This window comes from Alosa sapidissima, chromosome 9 (genome assembly GCF_018492685.1).
Source record: "Alosa sapidissima isolate fAloSap1 chromosome 9, fAloSap1.pri, whole genome shotgun sequence".
NCBI classification, from domain to species: Eukaryota; Metazoa; Chordata; class Actinopteri; order Clupeiformes; family Clupeidae; genus Alosa; species Alosa sapidissima.
The window spans coordinates 13,245,611-13,259,679 of NC_055965.1; the positions used below are offsets into that span (position 1 = coordinate 13,245,611).

General features: G+C 45.0%; 1 protein-coding gene across 1 annotated transcript in view; it reads right to left on the bottom strand.

Moving 5' to 3' along the window:
- Positions 1-14,069, bottom strand: part of LOC121719363 (VPS10 domain-containing receptor SorCS1) — a 160,510-nt gene that overhangs the window by 33,855 nt on the left and 112,586 nt on the right. Inside the window, 6 exon segments of the mRNA XM_042104865.1 lie at positions 215-317; positions 3,553-3,699; positions 5,532-5,711; positions 7,891-7,980; positions 8,404-8,522; positions 13,432-13,496. Of these exon segments, the coding sequence (XP_041960799.1) occupies positions 215-317; positions 3,553-3,699; positions 5,532-5,711; positions 7,891-7,980; positions 8,404-8,522; positions 13,432-13,496 (704 nt within the window).

The following is a 14,069-nucleotide window of genomic DNA, read 5'->3' on the forward strand; positions in this document are numbered from 1 at the left end:
CTGAGGTTTGATTAGTATTTGGATTAATGTCCTGTGGCACAGAGTTAATTGCATTTGCATTTTACACAACGTCCCAACTTTTTCTGATTTGGGGTTGTATTTTAACCAAGGACCAAACCAAAACACACCAGAAAGGTCGCTCACCCCTCCCTTGAGTATTCCCAGAGAAACTCCACACGATGTATTAATGAGGTTTCTAGAGATGCCGACTTACCTGACGCCATGATGATGCCGGGGGCTGACTCTTTGCTGGCAATGTTTCCTGATGTGTACGGGTTGGCCGACACGTGGAGGTGCAAGTGGAGAGAGCAGTAGGGCTGAGGGCAGGAGAGGGTACATCAGGTCAAAGAGACTTCGTTACCAACGTGGTTTCAGAGGCAGCAGTGCCACCTCACAATCTTTTGGCCCAATCCCGCCACTGCGAGACTGTGTCACCTTTGGCCGACGCATGAAGATCATTGATTGTGATTCATGTAGAACTAACTAACTAAATCAAATCAGCCCAGGAAGGCAATATCCCTACCTGCCCCCCCCACCTCTCCCTCCCATCTTACCCCACACAGCAATGTATATTCTGTCATTATATCTAACCGTGAGTGTTCTAGATCTGGGTTCATTGTCTTGGCTCCACTTCGCAACATTGTGCTGTGCTGTGCTGTGCATGGAGCAGAGCTACCATAACTTTGCTGTACCATCCAGAATAAAGGACTTATTTTGCAAGAAGTTCTTTTGTAAGCCAGCCTCAAGGTTTACCTGCTCTAGATACGCTGGATTAACACTGGATCAAATCGGTCAACTCAATGTCTCCATTTAGAATTAAGGAGACGGCTTTTAATAGCATTATTTAGTCCCAGGAGTCTCAGTGGCTTGACTATAGTATTCACCTCCATCAAAGAGGCTTCATTAACAACATGGTTTCAGTTGGTTGACAACCCACCCGCCTCACCCCCCTCCCCCCGGATGTTAATTTTGATTGGTGTAACCTTTAGTACTACATCCTCATTACATGAGTGAAAATGCCAGGCGAGATCACATGTTGCGAATTCTACTTAGAAGTTTATTAAAATGTTGACATTTCCTTGACAAAAATATCTACACAGCAGTGGTGGAAGGCTACATGCACAAAAAATTGGAGGTTTAATAAACTCACATTATATAAGGGCTTGCGTGTGTGTGTGTGTGTGTGTGTTCTGAGTGGGTTAATTGGGTCTGCTCCACCAGAGTGACTGCCGCTGAGTCAGAGAGAGTCCTTGAAACACGAGCATCTGCCAGATCTCAAGTCGATGAATTCATTCAATTAACTTCAGCACAAAAGCAAACGCCAATCTAACCGCCAATCCCCCCCTCCCCTCCAACACACAACACAAAATAATGCATCTTAAGGGAATTCAACTTCATTTATGAAGACACACACACACACACACACGCACACACTAGGGCTAGGCGATATGGCTGAAAACTGTATCACGATATTTAAGCAATATAGCACGAGTGAGAGTGGGGTTGGTCATGGATATTCCCACGGGTGTTGTTCGGCCGTAGCCACGAGGCAGAACCACTCAACTTTATTAATTTATGGTGAATAAATGTTACACTACTGTGCACAGCCTGACGTGACGATGCTAGCACGTTAGCAGCGGTTAGCTAATTATGCTAACGTTAGTTATCTACAAGTCTCCTCCAAGTGACAATCATATTATACACAATGCTGGCAATGCTGAGAGCATCCTCGTTTATCTTACTTACATTGAGTTGACTGTGTGGCTTAATCCACAGATGTGGTGAAGCACTGTTTCGTTATGGTTTGCTAAGGAGTAACCCATTGCTTGAAATAGTGGAGAGCTGGGATGAGAACATTGTGTCAAATCTTCGCATTGTATCGCGGAGTGATTTATTATTAGCTGTGCAAAGTCTGAGTTGAAATGTCCAGGGATATTCCAACTCATGGAACGTCTCTCGGCCAATCAGAAACAAATAAATAGTTCCATAGAACCCAATTGTTGTATAATAAGCATTTCATGTCAGTCGATATCAATAATTATTGATTTAAAAAAAAAAAAATCTATTTCAGATAAGGACCAGAAGGGGGAAAAAAAGTTCAAAAAACACTTTTATTTTAAACTTAACCTTCCACTGATTTGAATCACCTCAGTTATCAATCAAAGCAAACAGGGAAAAGAAATAGCAACACAATCATGAAAAACATTCAAATAAATAAATGTGCACATAAGTCTGAATGAAAAGCAGCACTGGTTGAAGCCTGGAAATATTGTAAACAAAGTATCTTAATTTGCTAGTTTATCATAGTCTAGAGACTGTTCCGTTTCCCCATGTGTGTTTAAGTTTCAAATGAATACTTTTCCTCCTTATGACAGGCCCGTTTGAGTCTTGGAAAATACTTTTCCATTTGCATCGGGATTGAGATGATTACAACTTAGCAGTCAATTTGAATGCAACAGTTTTGAACTAATTCGTGCAGCGTGCTAATGATGCTAATCGGATTTAATAGCAATTTAGCCAGTCGTCTTGCACGATTGTGAATGTGTGGATTACATGTGCATGAGGAGGGATGCGCCTGTTGAGAGGGGGAGAGAGAGAGTGCATCGGGCAAGGATTCATTGAGAGTCTGTGTTGAAGTAGCCCTTGTATCGCCTACTCTGGTAGAGTTGCACATACTAGCTACAATGCAAGATATATAGCCTATTTATTTATGGACAACGTAAGGCGGCAGGTGTGTGTTGCTTTTAATTATCGAATGTTCTATCGAACATATTTTTTATTGATATCGATTACATGTCTATTGCAATACATATCACTATCGTTTTATCGCCCAGCCCTAGCACACACACACACACACACACACACACACACACACACACAAGGAAATCTGCCAAATGTGCTCTATCTCTCTTTGTTCTATCTGTCTCTTTGGCATCTCATGTTCTCTTCTTCCTCTCTTCCTCTCTCTCTCTCTCTCTCTCTCTCTCTCTCTCTGTCCATCTCTCTGTGTCCCTCACGTCCTCCTTTTTAAATGTGAGGTCAGCTTTTTCAGATGGGATCAAACGTCTGACCTTTAGCTTTGATGACTGGGAGCGGGGGCCGAGCTTTTGATGGACAGCACTGCTTGTTGCCGTGGAGCCTGTTGTCCGTGGGGCTGGACTCAGTGGTCAGTGATCGGCCTGTTTATCCTGGACAAGCCAGAGCCTCTTCACCACTCCCTCCCTCCCTCCCTTTCTCCCTTCCTCTTTTGTTCCTTTCCCTCCATTTCTTACTCCCCCTCTTTTTTTTCTTTCCCTCTATCAGACACTTTCCTTCCCTCTTACACTCTCTCTCACTTCACTTACACCCATGCTTACTCTACCTCTCTTTTTGATCTTTCCCCTCTCTCACACACTTTTCCATTCCCTCTCTTTCTCCTCCTTCTCCTCTCTCTCTTTCTCTTTCCCTGTCTTTCTCTCTCCCTCCCTCTCTCTGTCTCTCTATCTTTCTCTCTCCCTCCCTCTTTCTGTCTGTCTATCTCTCTCTCTCTCTCTCCTTGAGAACTACACTTACCAGCATGCAGTGGATGCTGTTGCCTCTCAGGTCGGCATCAGGCGCCTGCAGCAGTCTCCAGTCGCGGCCCTTGTTGTAAGTGATGTAGGTCTTCACCTGGTTCTCCTGCTTCTTGTTTGCCAGGAACATGCCTTTAATTCCTGCCACCTGGGAACAGAGAGAGAGAAAGAGAGGGAGAGAGAGAAAGGAACATGCCTTTAATTCCTGCCACCTATGAACAGGGGATGAAGGGGGGGGAGAAAAATACAGTATGTGTGAGAGAGAGAGAGAGAGAGAGAGAGAGAGAAAGAACAAGAGAGAGAGAGAGATTTTGAGATTTTAACGCATTTTTTATTGGTTTACAAAAACACTGACAGACTCACACAATTAAAATATTTGTATAGGATTGTGTTAAAAGGATAGAGAAAAAAAGAGATAGAGAGATAGATGGAGAGAGAGATATTCATACCCCTAGAGTGAGGGAAATCAGTGTGGAGGAAAAACATATTGACTCCACAGTAAATACAGAGAGAAGACTGAACGAGTGGAAAAAGAGAGAGAGAAAAAATGGATGTGGTAAATATACTAAATTATTTGAAAGTTTTCAGTTTACACACACACACACACACAGCTCAACATGCAGCTTACAGTTTACACACGAAACACAGTTCAACATGCAGCGTGTTACACTGTTCAGTGTTTCGCCTGCGGCTCTGTGTATGTGTGGTCAGACTCTGTGTGCGTGTGGTCAAGCACTGTGTACGTGTGGTCAAGCTCTGAGTGTGTGGTCAAGCCTTCCCCTCTCTCTCTCCCCGAGGCCCCTAACAAAGACCTATTAGAGTCTCACACACACACAGCCCAGATCACTAGATTTTCACCAGGCTACGCACATCCAGCCAGCTGCAATTTGTGACTGTCCCGGACTTAAGTGGCACCCGTTCCTCGAGGCCAAGCCACCACACGCAGTGCTGGGGAGGAAGAGGCGGAAGAGGAGTAAGAGGACCCCACCACGCGCCTTGTGAATAATTGATGTACACGTCGATCTTGCCGAGGGGTGAGATTTTAGCATACACTGCGAGTGTGCGTGCGCCCTCGTAATCCGAGAGTCGGGAGTCGGGTTGGTGACCTCAATCAGGCTGCTAGATCCTCTTCCTCCATTTTGTCGAGGCCAAAGAGGAGTGTACTCCAGAGGGGTGGGGTATCAACACTTTAATTATTTGATTGGGCGATAGCCCTAAAGGCAGCCACCGATCTAGCGAACAAGCGAAAGAGAGAGAAAGAGAGAGAGAGAGAGAGAGAGAGAGAGAGAGAGAGAAAGAGCAAGGGATATTCTTATCCCCAGGCTCCTACTCTTTCTACCTGTGTACTACGATACATTCCAATCTGCTGTCAGAAGTTGCACCTGACAGAGCTGATATGCGGTGCGTCTGACTACTGACAGACACGGTCTATCTTTAGCGTTGTCGACAGATGGCCGACGCACGGCTGAGACTGGACAGTGCCGGCCGCGTCTGAGACAGGCAACTGCGACGTGACAGCACAGGAAACAGAGTCACTACAGAGACATGAACGAGCCAATCACGTCAGCGTCAGCTCCCAAACTGGCTTGTTTTCGCCAGCTTCACCTTACTGTACTCATATCAGCAGTTCGCTACCCACGTTGTTTTCGTTTATCCTCTTTTAGTTGACAAGCAGCTGAACCGGCTCGCGGTTGTTCCAAACTTAAACAGCGGGGGCAGCCTTCTCAACTCTGCCTCTGGTCTGTTCTGCGCTGTACTGCGGTGGCTCTCAAATGGAAATTCTCCCAGTTTCTCTCTCTCTCTCAATCTCTCCCTCTCTCTCTCTTCTCAAACAGTGTTCAGAGGTTAATGCAAACAAGGCTCGGAGTGAGCCATGCGAAATGAGGTTTGATTGTAATGGCTGTGTGTGTGTGTGTGTGTGTGTGTGTGTGTGTTTGTGTGTGTGTGTGTGCTTGTGTCTGTGTGTCCATGTGTCCGTACCTCATAGAGGTCAATCATGACGTTGCCCTCGGGCCCCATGCTGCTCATCACGTTCTCCAGGGCCAGGGTGTAGTAGACGCCACCGGACTCCGACACGTACAGATTGAAGGTGTCGTTCTGGTTCCACTCCTGCACTGCCGCCACAACCCGCTTCTCATCCGTGCTGATCACGTGCAGGTCCTGGGGCACACACACACACACACACACACACACACACACACAGACACACACAGACACACAGACACACACACACATTAATGTATATTAAGGATGCACTCACAGTAGGCATGATTGCTCCCTCCCTTCTCATTGGCCAGCTCCCTCACTGCACTGACCAATCCGGGCCAGAGCACATTGTCGTGTCATTGTGCTCTGATTCAAACATGGGTTTGTATCTTTACCTACCATTCTCCATTTTGTTGTTTATTAAATCTACAACTATGCTTGATTACTGTCCGAAAACCCACATGGAGATGGTCTGTAATACGCATACTGTATAGAGCTAAAATAAAATAAAATGCCATAAAATGACATTTTTGTTTCATAAAATGACACAACGCCCTTCAAGGAGCAAGCAAACATACTTTTTTCCCCCCGTGTGGGGGACCACAGGGACCATAATTAGGTGTGTTGACATACTCATTTGTATACCTGATTTTCAGGAAGCATAGCCCACAGATGTTGATGACTGTGTGTACTGTACAATGTGCTAGTCTGAGTGTACTGTATAATGTGCTAGTCTGTGTCGCTTCTCAGTGTTTAACACTACTGCGTTGATCTTTCTGTTGTTGTTGAGCAGTTTCCAGCCCACTGCTCCGACACATCCATGGCCCTTTGGAGGGTCACTGGCCAGCTGTGGTCAACAAGCCAAAGATTAACACAATGTGTGTTAACATAATCCCCTCATAACAGAAAAAGGACAACATCTCAACCAATTTGTTTTTGCGTGTTTTTTTTTTTTTTTTTAGTAAACACATACCCGTGAACTTGCGCCAACCCAAACTCTGAATAATTCATTGTGCATGCTAATGTCCCAAACACTATTTGCCAAATAAAACTGTATAACAACAAAGTATACACACACACACACATACATACACACGCACATACACACACACAAAACAAACTCTAAATTGTAATCAAATCAAGACTTCTCCTCTCCTGTGAGGTTGACTTTTTAAGCTTTTATTTGACTGTGTGTGCGCGCGTGTGTGTGTGTGTGTGTGTGTGTGTTTTATTTTTTACAATTTAAAACAGGGCTACTTCTCAGAGGGAGCTAGAGGGAGAGAGAGAGAGAGAGAGAGAGAGAGAGAGAGAGAGAGAGAGCGAGAGAGAGACCAGAGCACAGACACCAGATTATCCCGCTGAGGCTCAATCATATTAATAATGAACACCAAACCCCATTTACACACACACACACACACACACACACATACACACAGCCACCTTGCCTGCTGCCCACGCCGCCTCCTAACACTCTTTTATTACTTTTCAAATCAGTGTGTGAGCTAGTCAGGAACCATACCCATCTCAGCTGTGTGTGTGTGTGTGTGTGTGTGTGTGAGCATGTGTGTGTGTGTGTGTGTGTGTGTGTGTGTGTGTGTGTGTGTGAGCATGTGTGTGTGTGTGTGTGTGTGTGTGTGTGTGTGTGTGTGTGTGTGTGCATGTGTGTGAGTGTGTGTGTTTCTGTGTGTGAGTGAGTGTGTGTGTGTGTCTGTATACAGTATGTGTGTGTGTGTGTGTGTGAGCATGTGTGTGTGTGTGTGTGTGTGGGCATGCTGGTAATATGGGCATCTCATCTACCACAGGCTGTGCCCTGCGCTGCTGGGGGCGACGGTATGAAAGGACACAGGGGCAGAGGGGGGTCCAGCAGGGATGGGGAAGAGACACACGTTTAATTGACACCGGTGAGAGATGGGGCGCTCCAAGGAGCGAGAGAGCAAGAGAGCGAAAAAAAGAAAAGAGAGAAAGAAACAAGGTTGGGGGGGGGTATTGTATCAGTGGTGTTAGTGCCAGACTGCAGTGGCGGAGTGTGTGTGTGTGTGTGTGTGTGTGTGTGTGTGTGTGTGTGTGTGTGTGTGTGTGTGCATGTGTGTGTGTATGATTGTGTGTAAGTGTGTGCAAGTGTCCTTTTGTGGCTTTCAGTCTTCAAGGCTGTCAGGGAGCAAATGCAAGTCCATATACAAGCCAGAACATAGATGCTGTGTGTGGTGTGTGTGTGTGTGTGTGTGTGTGTGTGCGTGTGTGTGTGTGTGTGTGTGTGTGTGTGTGTGTGTGTGCGTGTGTGCGTGTGTGTGTACCTGCCATGAGCATTCCATGTCAAAATGGCACAGCGAGTGCAAGTGATCGAGGGCGTTACCTTGGGCAGAGTGTATTTCGGGAGCCTCATCGGGGTGAACACGTCCCGCTGCGATGACACGTAGTAGATGGTCCTCCCACCCGTGGTAACCTATGATAACGACACACAGGGGGGGAAGAGAAGCCGCCTCGCAATCTGCATGTTTTACATTGTGATTGCAGTAGCTATTAAATACCACCACCATCACCAACAACAACAACAACAACAAGAGCAAAAACAACAACGACAACCAAACTTTAGTCAGCATGGGCTCAAGAGATACTGATTAAGCTCACCTAATCAAAGACGATGTATGTCAGGCAGTCTAATCAAACATTATTAACATTCGATAGAGGCTACACATGCCTGAAATCCCACTCTACTGCACATCTGCTAAAAAAACAAGTATGCTATGCTAATGCTAATAAAGTACATGATACACTATTTGCTATTTGATACACTAGATAGATAGATAGATAGATAGATAGATAGATAGATAGATAGATAGATAGATAGATAGATGGTTCCACATACCTGAACAAACACATACTCGTCCTGGACCACCAGGGAGTTGGGGTCAATGTAGCCGGGGAACGGCTTCCCCTTGTTGCCGTCAGTGCAGTTCTGCAGCTTACAGGTGACATACAGGGCCTCTGTGGGCCAGAGGAAGGGAAGGAAATGAAATAAAGGAGAGAGAGGTAAGAAAGGGGGAGGACAAATGGCCACAGAAGAGAGGTAAACGTCGAGTAAGAGAGCAGACAGAAATACTCTGCAGCAGTTGGGAATCCAACCGGCGTCATCTGCTTCCGATGTACATCACCGCAGCCTTAATGAGGGGATAGTTGAGGCCAGTGCTATCAGTGAGGGACACTTCTGCAGATTTACTCACAGCACTGGGTTATGGCTCCATGACTGTAAATGGGATGGGTCTTCAGAGGGCTGTGGTGTGTGTGTGTGTGTGTGTGTGTGTGTGTGTGTGTGTGTGTGTGTGTCCACGTGCGTGTGTGCATGTGTGTTCCATTACTGTAAATGGGATGGGTCTTAACCCTTAAAGGAGTACCGTCACACCGGTGTGACGGGAATGTTGAGAAATTAACATTCTAAAGAATATCTGGGTTCATTGAATTCAACATAGAATTTTAGAACCTTCAATTGTTGCGGAACTTAGAACGTTCAAAAACCTACACCTTTAAGGGTTAAGAGCCTGAGGGCTGTGGTGTGGGACTATGGGGAAGGAGAGCTGGAGATGCTGACTGCCTTTCTGTCCCTCAGCAGGGGATGGAGGCTGAAGGGTAGAATGCCTCAGGAGTTAGCCTCTGTTCTCTATAAGCGCTTTCAGATATAACCTCCGGAGTATATGCGGAGATTTGTCAAACGGAGGTCCTACCCTTCGGATGATTCAAATATGATGCTAAGCTGCGGACCTTATACTGACCTTATACGGACCTATGTGTGAACAACATACACGCACATTACAGAAACTCTGTGTGGTTGTCGAGTGAGGGGTGGGGGCTTGTAGAGTTCACAAGATTTGAGATATGACGCAGAATATATGCGGCCGCTGTCACAGGTGCTGTTTGTTTACAAAGTGTATGCATTATGTAGGCTAAAGAAGAAAAATCTATTGTGTGTAGGCTAATACTTGAAGTAGTCACGTAAGTGTACACTTGAAATTGACCTACAGTATTTGTATGTGTGCTTCGAATAAACACATTTATCTGTTTTCAACGTTATGCAGCAGAATTAGTTGGCTATGGAACCCCAAATCTGGTTTGCGTTGGAGAGAGAGAGCATGCATAAACTTTATGGTACCAGCCAATTCAGTAGGCTAACTCAAGACTTCAAGGCCATCATATACAACGTTTTTAAGCATGTTTAACGTTAACGTTTTTTTCATGGTTTATTTTTTCCAAAAGCATCCTCTTCTCATGTGTCTATTGCATTTACGTACCTTCGTTTTCATTTTCTCTAGGCATATTTATGCTCAACAAATATCAGCGAACTCAGCAGTGAGGTCATGAGAAGGCTATCAACGAACAGAAAACCGACTGTGTTGGCTAACAATTTATTAAATACTCCTGTTATTGTCGTCACCGACGTCGCTGTAGGCTACTGCCTTTTCAGCGCTTTCTGCTTATGATGATTCAGTCGTTTGAATTTGTTTGGCCTTGCCATGCAGTTGTAGGCTACATCAACGTGTCTCTTGCCGTTCCCTTCATGTGTTCTTTTAAAATGCTGTCTGCCCTCATGGACAGTAGCTCCGTGATGTCTGCATCTTTCCAGGTCGGAGATTTTCTGGACAGCACTATGCCACTTCATCATAACACTGGCATCTAACCACATGGACGCACAAAAAGAAACGTCACCAAAACGCCCTCTCACTAGGTGTGAATTTTAACCGCATGTTCTATGCTTCATTCAGACACAGCACATTTACAAAATGTCCGGAGGAAATACTAGGGGAGGAGTATTAGAACAACCGGCTAAATTCAGACTTCCATATGACCGGTTATGTCGATCAGATATACGTTCCCCGTATTTGTCGTTCCCCACCGTTTAACATCCGCAGTACCTCCGGTCTTACACGTATGTCTGAAAGCGCTTTATGTGTTTGTGAGTTTCTTTTATGACTGTGTGTGTGTGTGTGTGTGTGTGTGTGTGTGTGTGTGTGTGTGTATGAGTGCATGTGTGTGTGTGTGTGTGTGTGTGTGTGTGTGTGTGTGTGTGTGTGTGTGTGTGTGTGTGTGTGAAAGAGAGAGAGAGAGAGAGAGAGAGAGAGAGAGAAAGAGAGAGAGTGTGTGTGTGAGTCTGTGAGTGTCCTTTGTGCGTGTGTGTGTGTGTGTATGTGTGTGTGTGTCTATGTTTGATCAATAGTGTGGGATGCCACTGACAGGCCTAGCTTCTCTCCCTCTCCCCACTGTTTGCTGCTGCTGATGCTGGGGGCCTTTTCTGTATGTGTGACTTTGTATGGTTGCCAAGCAGCTTGTGTGTGTGTGTGGTGTGTGTGTGTGGTGTGTGTGTGTGTGTGTGTGTGTGTGTGTGTGTGTGTGTCTGTGTGTGACAGAGGGAGGGACAGAAAGAAAGAGTGAACTGCCTGAATACGGTATTATGCTCACATCTCTTTCTCCTCACCCTCCTTCTGTCTCCCTCTATCCCTTTTTCTCTGTGCCTCTCTGACTCACACACTTTCATTCTGTCGTTCTTTGTTCTCTCGCTCTCTCTCTCCACCTTGGCACCCCCTTCCGTATCTGGGCTCTCTTCCACTCATTCAGCTCTCCCTTCATTCCAAATCTGTCTCCTGTCCAGAATACTCCCTCTTTCCTCAGTCGGCCATTTTTTTCCCCCGTTGCTGTCATTGTGTGCCTCTCATTAGACTGATGCTTATTGCTGTCGTTATTGTTGTCTTCTTTCGTCTTTGGATGTTTTAGGAAAACATATGGAGCTTTGAGATTAACAGTGATACCCTGCCTGCCACAAAGGTTGTGACTGATGCTTTTGGCTTAGCTCTTTCCCCTTGCTTTAGACTTTCTCTTCATCTCTCTTCATCTCTCTTCTCTCAGTCTATCATTCTCTCTGCTTTCCTATTCTCTCCTGTGTGTTTAAAACATGAGCAGACAGACAGACAGACAGACACACACACAAACAAGCACACGCACATGCACACGTAGACGCACACACACACACACACACACACACACACACACACACACACACACACACACATGTTAATTGTCACAAAAGCAAATAAAAAAAAAAATAGCCATTGCTTGTACACAAATAAAATTAGAGGAGAAACGGTGTAGGTGTTGGTCCGTTTTGTGTTGTGGTGAGGGCATCAGGGGAATTCCATTTAGGGGACTTAGAGCACTCACATGGCGGAGTGAACATAGCTTGCTGCCAATTTGATTGTTAAGTCCGACGTCACGGGCCCAACAACTTTTTTGTCTAAAATGGTTTACTGGCACATCCAGCCGGTTTTCACCACCTGGAAACCTTGTCACCATCACCTCTGTTTTAGTGAGGGTAAAAAAAAATCACTTATCCTAATTCTAACAGAGTAATACGTAAGTCTACTGTAGCAGTGCAGTCAGATGATATAGCCCAATTAAGAGTAACGTCCAGGTCTCTGCAATAGATAGGACAGAATGTATAATAGAATTACTATTTTCGTATAGGCTATTCTGAATAGCGAAAAAAATATTTTCTTTCACTGTCTATGTACAACAAAACAAGCAGCACTGATAATAGGTGGACCCAGAAAGATAATTATCGGCACATTATTGCATCATGACAACCGGATAGACAGGTGAGTTTGTTGAATTATGGTCTCTTTGGGGTAGATACTTACTGTAGTATAGAAGGACCCTACAGTGGCTATACCGTTTGCTCTTTAGTTCACTTTTTTATTTTTTCGTTTCTCTACGACTAGACTGTAGTCACTCAGCCCGTCCTTGGTGAGGATCTGTCTCTGCTTTGTATCTCTGACAGTGTAGATATACTCTTGCTAATTTATATGACCAGATAGTCATATCTAATGTTCCAAATCAGATTGCTTTTGTTTTTTTATTGTTAATTTGATAACAGTAACTTGGATTACATTGGGAAGCAGTGCTGTTCCGGATACAATCTGTGGCAGGGGTTATTAGTGAATTAGTTAGTTTCAACTGAGACCAACTGAGATCGGGGACTGGACTTAGGGCTGGACTTCTTGAATTTCCCCTGGGGATCAATAAAGTATCTATCTATCTATCTATCTATCTATCTATCTATCTAGGGCTGAGTTCATGGGACTGAACTGCTTTAGAATGTTTTGAATTTTGGGGGCTTAACTTTAGATGAATAGTAAGTTTTTCTTGTTGAAAGAGTATTCTCTCTCTCCATCTCCATCTCTTTCTATTCCACTGCATTCTCTCATTCGCTCTCCTCCACTGTCTCTATAAGCCCTAGTTCCCTCTGCACTTTCACATTCTTGATCTGACAAATAATGAATCTTATAGTCAGAGGGCCTGGGCCCTAATGAAGTGGGCACAATCTTCTCTCCGTTTAGTTCTTCTGGGCTTCCTCTCTCTCTCTCTCTCTCTCTCTCTCTCTCTCTCTCTCTCTCTCTCTCTCTCTCAGACACAGACACACACACACACACACACACACACACACACACACACACACACACACACACACACACACACACACACAGGGATTTACATCTTAATGAGAGGGGATACGTGGAGCGAGAGGGTTCTCTAGAACAATTGGCTATTCTTTTTCTTTTTTTGTGCAGGAGAAGGAGTGTCTGAGCATTTGAATTGCATCTGCATTACCCGGTGTCTTAAAACATGCGCTGCTTTGATCAGGCCAACAAAGGCGCACAGACACACACACACACACACACACACACACACACACACACACACATACACACACACACACACACACACACATACACACACACTCATACTACACAGAGTATAGAAAGAGGGTTAACAATGGGAGGGAAGAATAAAACAGAGAGATGAGTGGTTATTCCTGTTGTTTCTTTCTGAATGAAGGTGGTGCGGTACTCACGTGTTTCTGAGACGCTGGTCTCCAGGTGAATGAGTCCCGCCTCTTTGTCCACTCCCATCTTTGACCTGTGCAACACACGTCGATGAGAGGGGAGTTATGAAATTCACATGGCTGCCCCACAACGCCACCTCCGCCCCCAGTCTCATTCGTCTTTTCAAACACACACACACACACACACACACACAAACACACACACACAACCAAACACACACACACACAAACACACACACACACACACACACTCTCTCTCTCTCTCTCTCTCTCTCTCTCTCTCTCTCTCTCTCTCTCTCTCTCTCTCTCTCTCTCACACACACACACACAACAAAAATGTTCTTTAAGGACCTAGTAATTTTTACAAATTGGTCTAATATTGATCTAGTGCCTGGATCCTTAGTTCTACAGCATGTGTTGGACTCTTTATTGCCTTCATTGGTTAGGCACGAGGACTGAGAGGGTGGGTCACTATCAGGGTCAGATCCAATCAGAGACAGACTAGGGGCAGGTCCTCACAGAATACAGGTAGTGGTAAAACACTAGAATGCTCACAGGACCCAACTTGTAATGTGAATCACGTGTATTATATTATACACTGTATATGGTGTATATTTATATCCTTGGGGTCAATTTGACCCCAAGCA